Here is a 10,979-nt window from a genome sequence, read left to right on the forward strand (position 1 = left end):
AAAAAAAAAAAAAAAAAAAAAAAAAAAAGCTAAACTGTAGCTTAGTGATAAAGCAGTAACCCAGCAGGGGCTAGACCCTGGGTTCTATCTCCAGCACGACAAAGACCAAACAAGGAGCCCTCTTTACCTACGCCACGATGGCCCCTTATCTATACACCAGGGACCCTCATGGGATTGCTTCTTCCTTCACCCCCCAGGACAGGGTTTCTCGATGTAGTCCTGGATGTCCAGGAACTAGCTTTGTAGACCAGGCTGTGCCTTGAACTCACAGAGAACCGCCTGCTTCTGCCTCCGAAGTGCTGGGATTAAAGGTGTGGGCCACCACCACCTGACAAAGCATTGCTTTTTTTTTTTTTTTTTCTAAAGCAGACTATTTCAAACTTAATACAGAAATATGTATTTCCTTTGTCCACGCCTGTGTGAGATCAGTGGACAACTTGCAAATTGTCCTTCCCTTCTACCATCCTGTCCTGGGCATTGAACTCCAGGCATTAGGCCTGACTGTGGGCGCCTGTGCCTGAGCATCTTTGTCAGCTGTGCACATGGACAGCTTAGACCTGACCGCTCTTCTCTGACAAGCTGTCTAGTACACCAAGGGTCATTAATAGCATCCTTTGCCTCTGCCCACCAGATGCCAATAGCAACCGCCCTGGGACAACCAGAAATGTTTGCAGACATGACCAAATGCTCTTGCCGATGAGGCACCAACAGGATCCTCAGCTGAGAACATGCCCTCAAAGGAGGCTGAATTAGCTAGCAAAGTCAAACACAAAACCCTGCACAGAGGTCTCTGAGAAGTGCGAGGTCAGTCACCGGTCTGCAGTATACACTGTGCTGTACAGACAAACCCAGAGAATTTCCTTCAACTGCATTACTGGCTGATTGACACAGGGATGAAATGAGCCCTGTGTGTGCTGGGCAAGCAATCTACCACTGTGGTCTACCGCCATACATTCCTTTTTGAGATAGGGACTCACTTTAGCCCAAGAAGACTTCCAAGGAGAGTACCCAGGGCTGGAGAGATAGCTCAGAGGTTAAAAGCACCACATGGCAACTTAAAACTGTAACTCCAGTTCCAGGGACTTGACACCCTCACAAAGACATACATGCAGGCAAAACACCAATGCACATAAAATTAAATAAATGCACATAATTTTAAAAAAAAACGGGGGCACTAGGGAAAGAAAGGTTTTTAGCAACCTTTTGAGATAAAACTTCTGAGTCATCAAAAGGATGTTTCTGGTTACCATTAAGACAATTACATGCAACTGGGCATGATAGCACCCGGGAAGCAGAGGCAGGTCAGCCTCTGAGTTTGAGGTCAGCCTGGTCGACAAAACAAGTTCCAGGACAGCCAGGGCTGTTACACACAAAAACCCTATCTCGAAAAACCAGAAACAAGTCGGGCGGTGGTGATGCACGCCTTCAATCCCAGCACTCGGGAGGCAGAGGCAGGTGGATCTCTGTGAGTTCAAGGCCAGCTAGTTCCAGGACAGACCCCAAACTTACAGAATCTTGGAAAAAATAATAATATATATAGTCGTTGATAAAAATCACCAGTCCTACTTCATTAAACCGTCGAGTCCTAACATTCTTTTTAGCGGGGAAACCACGAATCCCTGAAAATCTAGAGGAAATCCTCAGGTTGCTGAGTGAGAAGGCAGCTGTGACTCCGTCCCTTCACCGCTGCCATCATGATCCTCCTGCCTCAGTCGCCCAGTGCTGGAATCACAGGCGTTCGCCACCAGCGGGTCGTGAGCTGCAAAGCCCTCACTGTAGCGTGGATGATGGTGTTGCAGACTAGAGAAGAGAATGCCCAGAGGGAAAGGGCTTTGGAGCCTGACGCTCTGGGTTCGAATACAGTCCCAGCCACTTCCTAAGTGTCTGGAGCAAGGGACTCAGTGTCCCCGGGACTCAGTTTTCCCACTGCAAAATGGACGCACTCGGCGAGGCTTCGCACCGCCGCCTACTTCGGCGGACGCGCCCGGGGCAGAATGCGCAAAGCACAGCCCGCCTCGCTTCCCCCGGGCGGGAGTTGTGCGGCGCTCCGCCGGAGCTGACGGCAAACTTACTTCTTCTCGCCCTCGAAGAGCAAGAACGACTCGAAGGCCGGAGGAGCGTTCATCCTAGCGACACGCTCTGGCTCCGAGACTCCAACCTGCAGCCGCCGTCACCACAACGAGACCCCGAAGCGCTACCACTTCCGGGTCACGCGGCCGCAGCCAATCAGAGTGAGCGCCTGGCTCCGCGCCCCCTGGTGGACCGGATGACCTTCCGCAGCCGCCCACCCCTAGGGCCGAGGGAGACCGCGAGCTGTGCTGCGCACGCGCCAGTCTGGTCCGGTCCGTTGCTGTCACCTGGCCGCTTTTGGGAGCCTGTGCCTGCGCGGGGAAGGCTGAGCCGCCTGCAACTGGCTCACTGGTCCAACCTGAGCTGGCGTCGGAGCTGTGTGTGTAAAGTCGCCTGTGTGGGCTGCTGCTGCAGGACCCCCGGCTGGGTCGACAGCGACGTCCTTGTGAAGTTTGCTGGATGAGATTCAGGAGAGCAGGAAAATGTGTAAAGGTCGGGGAAGAGCTTGGGGTGCCAGTGGATTCTCTCTTGGGCACACAGATAACTAAAACCACGATGAAATCCTGACCCCTCTCCGTTTTTTCAGCCGTCTCTGTGGCAGTGTTTTCTATTTTTAAAGATTTGTGTGGCACGTGTCTGTAGGTGCCTTTGGAGACCATAAGAGGGTTGGGTCCTTTGGAGCTGGAGTTACAGGTGCGTGTGAACCACCCTACGTGGCTGCTGGGAACCGAACTCTAGTCCCCTGAAGAGCAGTAAGGCTCTTAACTGCGGAGCCATTTCTCCAGCCTCCACGATGGTTCTTGTCAGCCGGATGAAATTTAAGATCATTGTGGAAACAGACCTCTAGGTGGAACCAGCAAGACAGCCCACTGGGTGAAGTGTCACCACGCCTGACTACCTGGTTTCAATCCCCAGGACCCATGCAGTGGAAGGAGAGAAGAACTCTGACCTCCCTGTGTACAGCATCTGCACATGGGTGCACACACAATGTAAAGTTAAAAACGAAACAAAACTTCTGGGTCTGTCTGTGAGAGTCTAGACAGGTTTAACTGAGGAAGAAAGACTTACCTTTAATGTGGGTGATGGCACACTAGAGGCTAAGGTCTAAAGAAGAAAGGAAGTCATCTCGTTCTGCTTCCTGGCTGCCGATGGCAATGGGATCAGCTGCCTGGCACTCCTGTGGCTTTGACATCCCCACCATGAGCTGTGCCCTTAAGATGCTTCTGTCAGGTTTGTAGACACAACAAGAACAGTAACTATTACCGGCTCAGTCTCCCAGGCATTGAAATCGCAGGCGGGAGCCACCCTACTCACTGGTATTGTGAGCACTGAGGCACCAGTGTGTGGCATGGATGATGGCGGCGCTGCAGGAATCAGGTGAAGACGATGTCAGGTACCAGAGGGCTTGGGAGCCCCTCACACTGTGTCACAGACCCCTGACTGTGCGCATGGGCATGCTATTCCTGGAGGGTCTACCTAGGGACCAGTGACAGCTAACCCAGCCCATCCACCATGAAGGTGACATGCTATTCCTGGAGGGTCTACCTAGGGACCAGTGACAGCTAACCCAGCCCATCCACCTTGAAGGTGACATGCTATTCCTGGAGGGTCTACCTAAGACCTAGTCACAGCTAGCCCAGCCCATCTGCCTTGAAGGTGACATGCTATTCCTGGAGGGTCTACCTAAGACCTAGTCACAGCTAGCCCAGTGCATCTGCCTTGAAGGCAGAAGGCTCAGATATTGCAGGCATCTTGCTCAGCTTTTGTCCCTTCAAATTCAGAAGAAGACGAGGAGGAAGAGCAGAAGTCATGCAGGGTTCTCCAGTCACAGCCCAAAGCGTGTAGTTACCTCGATTTCTAGGAACAGGGGACCCCTGAAGACAGACCACCCCGTGAGGAGGAAGGATTTCTTCAGGCCGCCCTGAAAACCAGAGCTGAGACGATGAGAAACCAGGCCACGCCCTGACCAGTAGCCACTTAGTTATTGTTTGTATTGGCTGAACTGTTTACGACCCTGGAGATGGAACCCAGGGTCTTGTGTATGCCAGGCAAGTGTCCAACCACTGAACCACACAGCCAGCCTGAGTGTGATTTTTGAGCATAGTCCTTGTATTCAGGCATGGTGGCTTAAGCCTTTAAAGCCAACACTGTCAGGATGGAGTCACTGGGATCAGGAGTTCAAGATCCTCCTCAGCTGGACAGTTGTTTGAAGCCAGCCTGACTAGATGAGAAACTGCCTCAGAGCTAACGGGACCAGAGCTGTGGGTCCACTGGGAGAGAGCTTGCTGAGCACATATCGAGCCCTTGGTTTTGTGGGAGCCCACGAGTGACTCAGTTTCCATCTGGAGTCCATTCTGACTTAAAAGTCATTTGAGTTTGAGCTTGTCTGCTCCAGTATCCTTGAGAGCTGTGGGAAAGTCCTGAGTAAGCCCATGGGAAAGAACACGTCGTCTACTAAGACACAGGCTGCTGAGAGAGGTGGTTAGCGGCACCGCTCCTTCTCTGCCCTCTCTGCTCTTCATCTGTAGAAAAGCAGGTTCTGAAATAAACTCTGGGCTGTTTAGTATTGGCCAACAGACCTCCCGGATCTATCCTGTATCTCTGTCTTGATTTCTTTCATCTGCCATTTCCTCGATCCTTCCGCCCCCCTCCAGGTACCCCAGTTGACTCATCAGCAGGCTCTGGCAAGGTTTAATGCCCAGCTCTGTATGAACCGCATGGCTCACACCCCTAACCCCAGCACTTGGTGGTGGAGGCAGGAAGACTAGGAGTTCAAGGTCATCCTTTGCTATATAATGATTTTGAGGCTATCCTGGTCAGGTGGCAAACCCTGTCTTAACTCTTCCAGAAGAAAATATGAGTAATTCACCACTCTCGCCTCTGTGGCAGGAGCAGAGCTGCAGCCAGGGCGCTGCTGTGGAGAGGCTTCTTCATTTCTTCATTTAGGGACGTCTGGAGAGAAGATGCTGGCTGAGTCTGTCTAGACCAGTGGTCCTCAACCACCTTCCAGATGCTGGAACTCTTAACCCAGTTTCTCATGCTGTGGTATGAGAACCATAAAAGTATTTTCACTGCTATTTTATAATTGTAATTTTGCTACTGTTGTAAGTCATAACGTAAATATGTGGTATTTCTGATGTTCTTAGGCGACCTCTGTGAAAGGGTCATTCGATCCCTAAAGGGTTGCGACCCACAGGTTGAGAACTGCCGGTCTAGATGGCTACCCTCTGGGCTTCTCTTTCTTCAAAGGCATGAAGGCCCTGCCCACCCTGCCACCGAGAGCTCCAGCCACAAAAACACAACATGTGGCCTGCGTATCACGAGGAGAGGAAGTGACAGTGCCACCCACTCACACCCTAGTGACCCCATTCCTAACCCCATCATCACAGCCCCACACGCCTCTTTCCAACCCTGAGCAGAGACACTGGCAGTTTGGCTCTGGTATCCCATCGAAGATGGAAGGGGACACTGTAGCCCAGCTTTGCCGTGTCATCTGTAAGGATGCCCCGAGCAGAGGGGCTTTGTGTGGTGACTGCTGCCAGCTGGAAAGGACCATCAGCCGGGCGGTGGTGGCACAAGCCTGTAATCCCGGCACTCGGAAGGCAGAGGCAGGCAGATCTCTGTGAGTTCGAGGCCAGCCTGGTTTACAGAGCTAGTTCCAGGACAGACTCCAAACTTGCAAAATGGAGGGGTGTGGAGAGCAGTATTGGGACAGCGGTTGGGAGTTTAAACAGGCACAGCCCTAGGTAATACAGAACAAGAAAACAAGGACAAGAGCTGCAGAGAGGCCATGCTGGTGACCCAGTCCTTGGTCAGACCCCCAGCCCCATCAAGGGTCCCCTGGAGTCACTTTCCAGAGCCTCTGCAGTCACAGCAGGTTTATTAATGACGGGAGAGCACCGTGACACCCGACCTAGAGGGTCACACGGGGGCCACGGTGATGTGACGGCTGGGAGTGAGGCAGGGCAAGGTGGGCAACCTGGTCTCCCGGGTGCAGAATCCGGGCCGCAGGGACTACAGGAGCAGTCGGGTCTTCCAGAGACGCAGGTGCCACCGCTGTCCCCCACAGACATGGAGAAGACTGGGCTACGGCCTCCCCAGAAGAGATGGCCGTGACGAGGGTCCTGAGCATGTCGGGGTTCTCCAAACGCCTGCCAGGCTCGGCGTACGCTTCACGTCTGTAGCTCTAGAAGGTGATGGGGCTCTCTGGGTGGTGCGCCAGCCACGCTAGAGCTGTGGGCTTCCCGGAGGTCTTGCAGCACACAAAGCAACTGGGCCAGCGGGTCCTTGGGAGCTAGGTAGAGAAGCATCATGGGGAGGGCAGGTATGGCTTCAAAGGTCTCCCAGTCCACACCCATGTGCCCCTGGAGGCAGCTGAGGCCACCAAACCTGAGTCCCAGGTGGGAGAGACATACCTCCACCACGGTCTGTGGGTGAGCTTGTTCCTGTTTCCCCACTCAGGAGACGCTGCTTCTCCCTGCAGAGGAAGGCAGAGTGAGGGCCAGCAGCCACATCTACCTTGCAGGGAAGCCTCCCTGCATGTGGGCTCCCTGACCTGCAGGTGGCGCTCGGGGGACGGGCGGATGCTTTCTGTCCACAGGGAATAAACACGGGTCTGGCTTCCACTTTCCCCTTCCAGTCATCTCCCTCTGAAGCCCACCCTTCAGATACCGAGAGGCCAGAACCCCCTTCCCCTCCCACTTTCAAAACTGTTCTCACCGCGTCACCAAGCCTGTCCTTGAAATTCCATCCTCCTGCCTCAGCCTCCCTAGTGCTAGGGGTACAGGCGTGAGAACCATGCCCGGCCAGAAGACCAACGGCAAAGCAAGCCAAACTGTGTCCTGGTTTTGCAGGGCGTATGGGAAATCAGCCAGTTGGGTCCTGAAGTTCCTACCTGCCAGTAGGTTATGGGAGGAATTCAGGGATGGGGCCGCAAAGACAGAACCCAGTCTTATCTGAGCTAGACACTCATTCTTCTGCTGTTTCTTTTTTGTATTGTCTTTGTTTTGGGGGAATTTTGCTTGTTTTTAATACAGGGTCTCATGATATAGACCATGCTTGAATGCTCTACCTTTCAGGTGCTGGGACCAAAGGCAGGTGTCACCACACTTAGCTGTTTTGGTTTCTAGGATGGGGTCTTATGCGGCTCCAGCTGGACTTAAACTCACTATATCAAAGACAAAAACCTTGAACCTCTCATCGTCTTGCTTCCAACTCCAGAAGGCTGGGATTATAGGCATGAGCACTGTGTCCAGCTCAGGGATTTTTATTTGTTTGTCTTGGGTTTTTTGGTTGTTTTGTTTGTTTGTTTGTTTTTGTTTTTGAGACAGGGTTTCCCTGTGTAGCCCTAGCTGTCCTGGAACTGGCTCTGTAGACCAGGCTAGCCTAAACTCAAAGATCCACCTGTCTCTGCCTCCCAAGTTTTGCAATTAAAGGCGTGCACCATCATACTCAGCTTTTGTTTTTAATCTCAAAAAATTATTAAGTGTGTGTTTGTATGCATGTGCATGTCTGTGCACCATATGCATGCCAGGTACCCACAAAGGCCAGAAGAGGGTAGGTATCATATCCTTCTGGAACTAGAGTCACAGACGGTTGTGAGCTATAGGGTCAATGCTCTTAACTACTGAGTCCTCTCCTGCCCAGGTATTTGAGGGAAGATCAAAATCCCAGGAGATCGCTGAGTGCCAAGAAGGACCCTTACTCCCCTGCTGGGATCTAGAGCACTGTGCACAGACAAGCAGCCCCTATTGTGTAGCCCAGGAGCTGAGACGGCCTTAGAGCATCCTCCAGCCTGCCCCGCCCAGTGGTTCAAAGCTGATGGGCCCAGACTTGCTGTTTCACAAAGTCATTTTAGAAAGAAGCATCCTGGAGTCTGGCAGTGGTGGCACATGCCCAGAGGCAGGCAGATCTCTGAGTTCGAGGCTAGCCTGGTCTGGTCTACAGAGCTAGTTCCAGGACAGCCAGGACTACACAGAGAAACCTTGTCTTGAAAAACAAAACAAAACAAAACAGCACCCTGCTGTTTTCCAGGGTTCATAGTCAAATCTAAAAACCTTAACTGGCAAGCTAGCCCAGGAACTCATAAATTAGCTGGAGGCAAAGCCAGTGTTCTGATGCCATCTCTAGAAGGCTGGGCAGATGGGGTCAAATTAGCACAGAAAGCAGTTGTGGCCATGATCTCTAGCACCCCAATAGGAGATGACCTCGTTGTGCAGAAAGGCAGTTGGGGGGCTGTGCTTGGCCTCATCAAGAGAGGTAATGCAGGGCCAGCAAGATGGCTCAGCAAGTAAAGGAGCTTGCTGCACAAGCCCAAGGACACGAGTTCAATCCTCGAGACCCACACGAAAGTGGAAGGAGCGAACTGACTCCACAAGGCTGTCCCAGCTCCATGGGAATGATGTAGAAGCACATGTCCCATGTATCCATTACGTACACACAAAACAACAACACATAAAGAGATGAGCACGCTGGGTGTGGTCATGCACCGAGACTTCAGCTACTTGAGAGACTGAGACAGGAGGATCACAAGTTCAAATCAATCCTGGGATACATTGCAAGACCCCAAGGACCAGGGAGATTGCTCTGTGGGCAAATGCTTGCGCTGTAAGCATGAGGACCCGAGTTTGATCCACATGAAAGAACCAGGCATGGTAGTATATGCTTGTAATCCCAGAACTGGGGAGGCGAAGATAGGTGGGAATTCGGGCTAGCCAATCTTGTCTAAGCAGTGAGATCAAGACTAATCACTGGTCTCGTCCAAAAAAAAAAAAAATACAAACACAGCAGGAGGTTGGAGAGATGTCTCAGTGGTTAAAAGCATGTACTTCTTGCTGGATGGACAGTGGTGGCGCACATCTTTAATCCCAGCACTCGGGATACAGAGGCAGGTGGGATCTCTGAGTTCGAGGCCAGCCTGGTTTACAGGGTGAGTTCTAGGACAGGCTTCAAAGCTACAGAGAAAGCCTGTCTCAAAGAAACAAAACAAAATGAGAGAAAGAAAGAAAGAGAGAGAGAGAGAGAGAGAGAGAGAGAGAGAGAGAGAGAGAAAGAGCGAGCATGTACTTCTCTTACAGAGGCCTGAGTTGTATTCCCAGCACCCATAGCAGGTGGCTCACAAACACCCAAGACTCCAGCTCTAAGGGATCTGGTGCCCTCTTCTGGCCTCCATAGGCACCTGCACTCATGTGGCATACAGAGACATACACACATGAAAATAAAAAGAAATATTTTTTTTTTTGTTTGAGATAAGGTCTCACTGTGCAGACTTGGCTGGCCTAGAATTTGCTATGTAGACAGTGTTGGCCTCCAACTGACTGAAATCCTCCTGCCTCTGCCTCCCAAGTGCTGGGATTAAAGACATGCACACCATACCTGGATAAATCTTTAAGCACAACGTAAGAAAGTGGACAGCACTTGAGGAGTGACACGCAAGGTTGTCATTCGGCCTCTACACACGCATGTACACACCCACCATGCAGAAAAACGAACACGGAATCAAAGGCAAACAAAAACAGAAACAAAAGACGGGGCAGCCATTACTTAGCAACCCTCAGGTCCAGTTCAGGCTGCAGCCCTCCAGCTGCCCCTCCATGAGCCCTCCTCACCGAAGTGCAACCTCCACGCCTAGCAGGTGCTTGTAGAGGAGCTGAGCCTCAAGGTCATGGTCCAGGGGGTCATTCCATTCCTGCAGGGTCACCCGAGAGTGGGTCCTGTCACAGCCCTGGTCTGGAGGCAGAGACACGGCAGAGTTACAACGGAGATACCATGTCCACCTTCCCGGTAGTACAAAAAGGGGAAACTGAGGCTGGGGGTGATGGAAGGGTTGATGAAGGGGCCCCAGGGGTGGTAAGGTGGCCCTGGTTCTGTCTGTCACTATCTATACTTTGGCTGTGGCAGATCATCTTGGCTTCAGCTGCTGGACCACAAAGTCTATACTACGGACTGTGGGTGTCCTGTGGCAGTCAGATCAGAGGAGCTGGTAGTTTTCTGGAAGGTTTGTCTGGAGGTTGCCCTGAACTACATGATCATGGTCGGGTGGGCCCGAGCTTCTTGTATTGGAATGGACTGGTCCTGTTACTCACCAGCTCTGCCACGTTTGCCCACTCTCCTGCCCACTGTAAGCCTCCGTTGTAGACTGTGGACATGCCTTAGCAATAGAGCTGTTGCCTAGACCCCCTGAGTGAGGGGCTGGGGAGTGGCTGTGTGGTGGCAGAGTTGGTTACCTAACATGTCTGTGGGCCTGAGTCCCATACGTAGCAACACACACACACACACACACACACACACACACACACACAAAGTCTCAGGCTCTTCCCAGTAAAATGAAATCTCCGGTTGTGTCCTGGGCCACAGTGAGGCCCACAATGGCTTTAATGAGGGAAACTGCTCTGAAGGCCACAAGGAGCCATCAATCCAAAGCCAGGGCAGAGAGGGTGCAGTCAGTGCACTGGGGTGCAGGGCTTTTCCTATGCCAGGCTCTGGGGGCTGAGGCTCAGAGGGCAGCGGGTCCAAGTCTTCAACTCTGAGTGGGGAAGGTCGTGAAATTTCCAGAATTGATGGACACTGTGTCACATGACTATAATGCCAGAACTCAGGAGGGCTGGAGAGATAACAACTCTGCAGGTAAGAGCACTGGCTACCGTTCTAGAGAATCAGGGTTTGACCCCCAAAACTCAAGTGGCCACCCAGGCATCAATAACTCCAGTACTAGGGGACCCAACAAACTCTTCCGACCTCTAAAGGCACCTCCTCACACACACGTGATGCTCACACAGATGCACATGTATATACATAAATAAAACAAATGTTTAGGCCGGGCGGTGGTGGCGCACGCCTTTAATCCCAGCACTTGGGAGGCAGAGGCAGGCGGATCTCTGTGAGTTCGAGACCAGCCTGGTCTACAGAGC

General features: G+C 52.2%; 2 protein-coding genes across 2 annotated transcripts in view; both read right to left on the reverse strand.

The window, feature by feature from the left end:
• The window catches only part of Polr2j (RNA polymerase II subunit J), a 6,154-nt gene extending 3,926 nt beyond the window's left edge, over positions 1-2,228 (reverse strand). Inside the window, exon 1 of the mRNA XM_005344595.3 lies at positions 2,073-2,228. Within this exon, the coding sequence (XP_005344652.1) occupies positions 2,073-2,125 (53 nt within the window). The 5' untranslated portion in view covers positions 2,126-2,228. The remainder of the gene's footprint in view (positions 1-2,072) is intronic.
• Positions 2,229-5,935: 3,707 nt separating this feature from the next.
• Rasa4b (RAS p21 protein activator 4B) overlaps positions 5,936-10,979 on the reverse strand; it is a 26,177-nt gene continuing 21,133 nt past the window's right edge. The window contains exons 19-21 of the mRNA XM_026788362.1: positions 9,678-9,798; positions 6,486-6,547; positions 5,936-6,364 (exon numbers count right to left, since the gene is read on the reverse strand). Coding sequence (XP_026644163.1) covers positions 6,243-6,364; positions 6,486-6,547; positions 9,678-9,798 — 305 coding nt within the window. The 3' untranslated portion in view covers positions 5,936-6,242. The remainder of the gene's footprint in view (positions 6,365-6,485; positions 6,548-9,677; positions 9,799-10,979) is intronic.

The sequence above is a fragment of the Microtus ochrogaster genome, chromosome 2 (assembly GCF_000317375.1).
Source record: "Microtus ochrogaster isolate Prairie Vole_2 chromosome 2, MicOch1.0, whole genome shotgun sequence".
In the NCBI taxonomy this organism is placed as follows: domain Eukaryota; kingdom Metazoa; phylum Chordata; class Mammalia; order Rodentia; family Cricetidae; genus Microtus; species Microtus ochrogaster.